This window comes from Delphinus delphis, chromosome 8 (genome assembly GCF_949987515.2).
Source record: "Delphinus delphis chromosome 8, mDelDel1.2, whole genome shotgun sequence".
In the NCBI taxonomy this organism is placed as follows: Eukaryota; Metazoa; Chordata; class Mammalia; order Artiodactyla; family Delphinidae; genus Delphinus; species Delphinus delphis.
The window spans coordinates 42,377,006-42,385,601 of NC_082690.1; the positions used below are offsets into that span (position 1 = coordinate 42,377,006).

General features: G+C 38.9%; 1 protein-coding gene across 2 annotated transcripts in view; it reads right to left on the reverse strand.

Moving 5' to 3' along the window:
- FAT3 (FAT atypical cadherin 3) overlaps positions 1-7,060 on the reverse strand; it is a 560,699-nt gene extending 553,639 nt beyond the window's left edge. For both annotated transcript variants that reach the window (XM_060017235.1, XM_060017234.1), the window contains exon 1: positions 3,772-7,060. In XM_060017235.1, the coding sequence (XP_059873218.1) occupies positions 3,772-7,060 (3,289 nt within the window). The remainder of the gene's footprint in view (positions 1-3,771) is intronic.
- Positions 7,061-8,596: the final 1,536 nt, after the last annotated feature.

Genomic DNA, 8,596 nt, shown 5'->3' on the forward strand with positions numbered 1-8,596 from the left:
AAACAGGAGCACTGCAATTACTGAGGCACAGAAATAGATTTTGATCCATTGAGAAGGCATTCAGAAAACTATCACCACTACTGAATAACAGAAAATGTATTTGGATTGGAAAACTTGACTAGAAAAGAAATTTATCTAAAATATGAGCTCAATTCCCTGCCTTGCCAAAGAATAAGGAACAGGATTTTACAGAAAAGATATAATCTGATAGACACACTCTAAGGAGCCCAGGTAAATTTAGGGTAGTGTTTCTGAACCACACACAGAAGGACCGCTTGGAGTGCTTGAATGAAGATCCCTCAGCTCCTACTCCAGTCCAACTGAATCAGAATCTTTGGGAATCAGTCCTGGGGATCGGCACTGCTGACAAACTCTCCAGCTGATTCATGTGCATGCATAAGTTTAGGCCCATTAAACAAGACAAGCCATGACAGAACCTTTGCCGGATGACTTAAGGTTCTTGAAAGACGAAAACCCCAACAACTTTAGGCCATTTTATTATACCCAAGGGGTCATATGAAACAACAGAGTCCAAACTTAAGACCCAGTAACAGCTGTAGGGCTAAACAACCACTCATTCTACCAGCAGCTCAAGCCATGATTTTTAGAGCTGGAAGCAAAGAGCTGATTGATCATTCAACAGTAGCGCAAACCCAGGAGCGCCATGGTGATGGCTTCTCTTGTTGGACATACATTTGCCAAACTTCTCCCTAACCCTAGCATCCCCATGGCACAAGTCCAGGCAATCATTCCTCATCAGCTTTTTGGGCTGGGATGTTAAAATCTGCAAGAAGTGAGACAGAAGGAAGATGGTTAAGAATATTACCATATGGAAATTATAATCTTCATAAAGATTTCAACATTAAGTTGAAACTTTTTTCCTCTAACCTAGAGAAAAAGATAGTTTTGCTTCCTAAAAGAAGGAAACAAAATGAAATAAAAAGGAGGAAAAGATTGGGATTGACATATATACACTAATATGTATAAAACAGATAACTAATAAGAAACTGCTATATAAAAAAATAAAATAACATTCGAAAAAGGAAGAAAAGAAATAGTCACTATGGTTTTAAAAATGAATAATTCTCTAGGAAAGTAAATCAGAAACATGGGTAATGAATCCAAAGAAAAGAGCACTGAGTTAGGACTGAGGAGAGCTGGTTCTAGATCTAAATCCTCTAATGGGTATGTGGGTTTGCACAACGCACTTAGCTATTTGTTACCCCAAGGGAGTTGATGTCATAAGAAAAGAGATTTTTAAGTCACAAAGCAATGTCAAAATGAAAATGGAATTATCATCACTCATGGCAAAACTTACTTTATACAATCCAGAATATAAGGGAATAATGCAAAGTAGGGAGTTGCAGAAACAGACTCATAGACATAGGAAACAAACTTATGGTTACCAAAGGGGAAAGGGAGTAGGGATAAATTAGGAGTTTGGGATTAACAGATACACACTATTATATATAAAATAGATAAACAACAAGGACCTACTGTATAGAACAGGGAACTATACTCAATATCTTCAAATACCCTATAATGCAAAAGGATCTGAAAAGGAATATGTATATATATACACACATATATACATACACACACACATATATATATAACTGAATTGTTTTGCTGTACACCTGAAAGTAATACAACATTGTAAATCAACTATACTTCAATAAAAATAATTTCTATTTATGTAAAGAATTATAAAAGCAGCTACATCATCAGATGACTATACACACATTTTCTGAAATAACACCCAAGATGAGAACAAAATAGCACGGTACAAACATGGAAAATCTAGGCCACTCTCACCAAATTGCACCTGCTCTTCTCTGCATTAAGCTACACCAAGATGAAACTAATGAAAACAACTCATTGTGGCTTGATGTAGTCATGAAGGTTGCAGTTGTTAATGATTCAGCCTGACACCTTCCTGTTGACCTACCTACCTACATCCACCTGAGTCCCAAAGGTAAGCTTCTCACACTGAAGAGCCACACAAACAATGGGACTGTGAGGAAGAAGGAAGGTCATTAATGGCTGGTGCCATCAGCCAACAAGCCCAGGATTGTAAGGACTTTGAAACCCGTTTAACACTTTATTGCCTTACAGATTTTAGATCAACACCAAATTCATGTGTATCTAGGATCATGCAAGGAAGCCCATACTTGTCTTTAGATGTGAGACAGCAGTGTATACTGCAGTTACTCAGAGCTACACTTGAAACCAGGTATCTTCTCTGAACATCAGTTCATGAGTTGATGAGTATTAGTTCCGGAGGGGCTGTTGGGAGAATTAAATAAGACCCGACTCTAAAACCCTTCATATGGTGTGTCGCCTATTGCAAGAACTCGATGAAGTCATTATTATTAATAGTAAAGTATTAGCATAGAATAGACACCCAGTAAAGGTTACTACTTTTTCTTTCTCATTTTGTACCTCAAAGGTAAAAATACATTCTAATCAAATGACAAGCTATATATAATAAGATAGAGTATATGGCTACATCAGAACCCAGTTTTCTTGACATTTACCTTCTCCTTCATTATGGCTATGGAGATCAATTTTACAATTTACACTAGCCAAAATGAGAAACCATTTATACAAAAAATTTACAACTTACAGTTTACATTTTTGACAGTATACACAGTTTTGTAACTCCTATCCAATATTTAATACCTTCTCAAACCCTTTTTCTAGTATAATTAATGTACAACTAGCATCCCTATGATGACACCTTCCCACTATCTGTTTTCTTCATCATCATTACCGGGAACAAAACACCCTGTGAGTGTTGTAGAAAATGATTTACTGGATACAAATGTGCCCCCCAACTGTAAAGTGCTAATAGTACCATTCACACAGGAATAGAGAAGACACAGTCCCTGTCTTGAGATGTGTACAATCTAGAGAAGATTAGAAAAAGGCACTGTGTTGATCAAGGAACACACACACACACACACACACACAAGCAGGTGTCTAAGCACCTGTACATTTAAAGGCAAATAATGACAATAATAAGAATAGAAATAAAATCTATACCTGTATCTATGACAGTGTATAAATAAACAGGTAGGGGACAACGAAAATATTGGGACTATTTTGTCCCATATTTTAAAGTGTTTCTGTAAAAGGTAAATCCTTACAGATAAAATCTTAAAACCATTTTTTAAATAAATAAAAGCCACAACGTGCCTCCTCTAGTCTATCATGAAAACATTTGTAGAAGGTTGCCTCCATGCATTAATGGGGCCGATACAGTGCAAATGCCTGTCATTCAAGGGCCAGATGTGCCTGGGAAACACAAGAGACGAAGCAACTAATGCAATATCACTTTAGAAAAGCCTTGCTATAAAGGGAAACACTGGTATATAAGATCCATTTGAAAATCCATTTCACACTTCTAATTTAAAGCCAATTCAAATGTAATTTACTTTATCAGGGCCCTTAATTTAGTGAAGGTCAGAAGTGCACTCAACAGAAGCGAAAATTATTTACACTTATTGAAAGATAACCTGGTGATGGCAACGCTGAACAAGAAAAACAAAAACCAGGGACTCCCACTGAAAACCACTGGCTATCACTGTATAAACAGGTTTTCTTACAAGTCAATGCATTCTACGGAAAAGCTTTTACTTGCATCACCTCTGCACCAAATGCAACCTCATTTGTCATTCCGTTTGAGTGCAAGAATAGCCATTCACTTTTCCAATGTTGACAATTCATGAGAAAAGAAACAATAATTCTGGCACAAAATATGAAACTTACCACTCTCGTCATCTATGTTGAACCTTCCAAGACCACTGCCATCCCTGATGGAGTACTGGATCTCTCCATCCCTCCCGGAGTCCTCATCGTGGGCAGTAACCTGCAGCACACTTGTTCCAATCCGTGAGTTTTCTTTTACAGATCCAACAACAGCAAAGTCTGGGAAATAGGGAGTATGGAGGTTTTCATTGACGTCCACCACTTCCACCTCAACAAAGGAAACGGATGAGAGAGAGACAGGCCGCCCTTTGTCTTTGGCCCGAACGGTGAGGTTATAGAACTGTTGCTTTTCATAGTCGAGCTCTTTGCTCAGGCGGATGGTGCCACTTGCTTTATCTATTTCAAATCTCCCATTATAATCATTGACCAAAGAATAGCGCACTTGACCCCCCAGTCCCAGGTCTGGGTCATGGGTCTCCAGCCAAGCCATGACAGTGCCAATGGGGAGATCTTCAAGAACCTTCACACTATAGCTACTGGGAATGAAAGCCGGGGAGCAGTCATTGACATCATCCAAGAAAACCTTCAGGGTGACAACCGAAAACAGCTGCTGGCCACTTTCTGCTTTGTCTCTGGCTTCTATTTTTAAAGAGTAGTTTGCTTTGGATTCCCGGTCCAACTGATCAGCTACATACACAATTCCAGTGGAGCTATTGACGGCAAACTGCTGTGTATCTGTCAAGACTGAGTAAGTCACTTCACCATTAGAACCCAAGTCTTTGTCTCTGGCTTCCACTTGAATAATCTCAGTGCCAATACTTGAACTTTCAAGAATGTTAACTGAGTAACTGTCTTGAAGAAAAATCGGGCTATTGTCATTAGCATCCTCCACATTGATGGTGAGCAACCTCCACGCAGACTTTTGTGGGTTACCTAAGTCATAGATAGTGATATTAAGGAGATAGAGGTCTCTGTGTTCTCGATCCATGGGCATAAGGACTTGAAGCTGCCCGGTCTCCATATCAATATTAAAACAACTATCCGTATTCCCATCGGATATTGTAAATAGCACCTTTCCATTGAAGCCAGAGTCGGCATCATAGGCTTTAATCTTCAGGATGTTAGCACCAACTGGCAGATTCTCCTTCACGGCCACATCAGAAGGAAATGACTTGTCAAAATGTGGCCCCTGCCTATTAATTGAATAAAAGTCAAGAAATCCATCTTCCAGATTCAGCTTCCCATTTGCTTTGGCCTTAATGAGCAGTTTCTCTGCCAGCTTCTGAGCCACGCGAGTTTCTCGGCAACTGAAGTTCTTTGAAGACACCTTCCCGTGCAGGACTGAAATGTTAACAGACATAGGATCCGCAAAATTCTCCCCATCGGTGGCTGTAATCCTAAGGGCAAAATTTCCATTTTTAATTCCAGGATTCATCAGTGACTTTTTAAGCTGCAATACACCAGAGTCTGGGTTTAAATAAAAGAAACCAAGTTCATTTCCAGAGATGATTTTGTACTTTACAAGTTCCAGTTCATCGATATCGATCGCTGAGACAGCTGTGATATGGCCCCCAACTGGAAAGTCAGAGGAAATAATTCCCTGGCAAGCCACTTTTTCAAAGAGAGGGCTGTTGTCATTGACATTTCCTATTCGAATAGTCACATTGACCTCACTTTCATGGCGGTATGGCGAACCCCAGTCAGAGGCTCTGACAATGAACCTGTATGTTTCTGGCGAGGATTCAAAATCCAATGCTTCAGTTGTGCTAATAACACCTGTAAACTGGTTAATGGCAAATGGCAACAAATTCAAGCTGGCAATACTATAGGTGATGTACCCATTTTCTCCTTTATCCTTATCGGAAGCTGAAACTGTCAAAACGCTTGTTCCCGCTGGAACACTTTCATTCACAAAAGCATCATACAGTGGCTGCTGAAATTCTGGGGTGTGATCATTCGCATCCTCTATGCTGATGGTGACTTGTGCTTTTAAATCTCCTTCTTTATTTGTCACCCCTAGTTTATAAACCTCCTTCTTAATGGTATTCAGTGGCTGTGCTGTGACGATCAGACCTGACCGAGGATTAATTCTGAAGTACTGTGCATCCTCTCCAGGGGATAATTTGTATTCCACATCTAGAGGTTCGGGACTTAATTTCACTATAGCAACCACGACACCAGGAGGGGAAAATTCACTAATGCTCACATCGTACGTTTCTTTTTCAAACCTAACTGGGACAGTGTCTCTTTTGGGGTTGGCAATGTGGACTATCTTTACTGCTGAAAATTTCTGAGGTGACCCCTTGTCTTTGGCTTGAAGAGTGAGATTGTAGCCATAGGGAAAGCTCTCCCAGTCAACCTGCTTCTTCTCCTTAATCCTGTACTCATTCATCCACTTTCCTTCCTTAGCCAGGAAGAACTGATCTAAAGGATCCCCAGCCACGATGGAAACAGACTCAATCTCTCCATTGGCTCCTTCATCTAGGTCATCCACAGTCACCAGCGCATATATGGGCTCTTTGTCCAGTGAGGAAGGAACATGAGTGACCACGTGGAGAGTTGGAGCGTGCTCATTTATTCGTTCAACGTGAACGTAAAGCTTTGCAGTGCTGCTCACTCCATTGTTTCCATAGAGCTTCATCCCCCGGTCCACAGCCAAAATTTCCAGATCATACCTATTCTTTTCATCATAATTTAATCGTCCACTTAAAGAGATGACACCACTCGTGGGGTGAACTGAAAAGAGATCAACTTTGTTCTTAAAGTAGTAGTAGAATTCTCCATTGGAACCGATATCTGCATCTGTTGCTGTCACCTGGGCAACACTAGTCCTTAAAGGTGTGCTTTCTGCGATTGTAACAGAGTAGGTTGTGGGTGAAAATAAGGGTCTCAGATCATTCATATCTAAAACCTGTATGCTCACTTTAGTCCATGCTTCCAAATCTTCTCCTCGAACAGAACCTTTTACTATCAATAAATAATTGTCCTGAATTTCCCTATTCAATATGGCAGAATTGCCACCTTTAGTTCTTATTCTGAGAAAACAGAAATCTGCAATGATGACTTCCTCTGCTTTGAAAAAGCCTTCTTCATCTCCAGACACTATTCTGTATTTGATATCCCAGGACAGATCTATTAAGGTGATGCCCATTCTACTCTGGCTGTTGACGTAGGTCCTTGCTGCCGAGTTCTCATACACGGTAGCATTATAAATGGAATGTGTGAAGTGGAAACCAAGGGGCCCGGTCCCCGGCAGCCCCTGAGAGACAGTGGCCAAAAGCTTGAGAAGCAGGAGGATGAGGCAAGAGGGAGGCCGTGTACCTACACAGTATCCCATAGTTATATCCATCACATCATACTTCCATCCTGGAGGGGGAAAAGGAAAGAGAGAAAAGATACATTAACCTAGAGGAACATGAGAGAAGGAACAGGAAGTAACTGTTATGAAAGAGTGCTTTTTAAAAACTTTATTATAAAATCTTTTTACTAAAACATCAATATGAGAAAAAAAAAATTAGAATCCTTACCACCACTAGATGGAATACCACAAGGAATTCAAAACCACTAGGATTTAAATTTACCTTATTTGATTTTTTTTAAATGACACTTTTACACTGCTGATAGCATTGTTTATTGGTAGAAGATTTCTTGCATTCTGAAGGTCAATTTAGAAATATGTTCTGGAAGCCTTAAAAAGTGCATTTACCTCTGACATAAAATTACCTTCTAGGCAATTATCCTATGGAAATAATTAGACAATTGTACATTTAGAGCACAGTTTAAAATACAAAAGATTGAAACGATATTAACTGCTTATCAATAGAGAAGCAATTAATTTGTGGCACATTTCATAAAACAAAATACTATGAAGCCATTAAAAATAATGATAAAAAATAAATAATGATAAAAAGATGTATATTTTCTGATGAAGTAAGATGTAATGCTAAATTTAAAAAAATCATAAAACAGAATGTATATATGATATCATTCTATTATTATTTAAACATTTATATATACAAGTGCATTTTTACGTTTAAAATGAATTAACTGTGTTGTGGGTTTGGGGGCACCTTTGCATTTTCTAATATTTCTTCAGTTAACATTGTTCATCTATGGTTGTGTAATTACTTTTATAACTATGATCTTTAAAGAAATGTTTTCAAGGTATCACCATCTTCTGTTGTGTTGACTTTTAAACTGATCAAGATTAAGGCATAATCTACTACCATGAGGATGAACAAAACAGCATGTAACAAACAAAGCAGGAAGGACCATCCCTAAGGAGTTGCATGAGCTAAGCGATATTCACAAGTGGACTGTGCCACTAAGGACAAGGGAGGTAAGAAAGATTTTGTGCAAGAAAAATTTAAAGAATGACAAGAGATTTATTTTCTTAAGAGTAACTGAAGGAATTACTTCCAATTACTTTTATCAGCCACTATTAAATTTCCAAGTCACCACAGCTCTGACTATGTAGATTATCAAAACATTTTCCTATTTTAACTCTAAAATCTGTCAAGTGCTTTAAAAATAGAGAGGGGAAATGCTATTTAACAGGGAAGAGCTAAGCCTATTTACACCATGATGGCTCAGATTTTTAGAACAACCAAATGTATTAGTTATTCCACCAAGACATATTCACCGGACCCTCCCATTTCCTCTCTCCATCTCTTCTATAGGAAACAGAATGGGAGAGAAGAGGAGATAGGAAATGAATCCTTTAGCCGGCACACTGTGACTTAGCCCTTTTGTTACATTTAATCCTCACAACACCCTAAGTACGGTTTCACCCAACTCCATGTTAGAAAACTGAAAGAAAAGTTAACCCACTTGGTTGAAACACTGGCCCAACCAATGTCTCCCAGCTGGTACGTAGCAGAGCAGG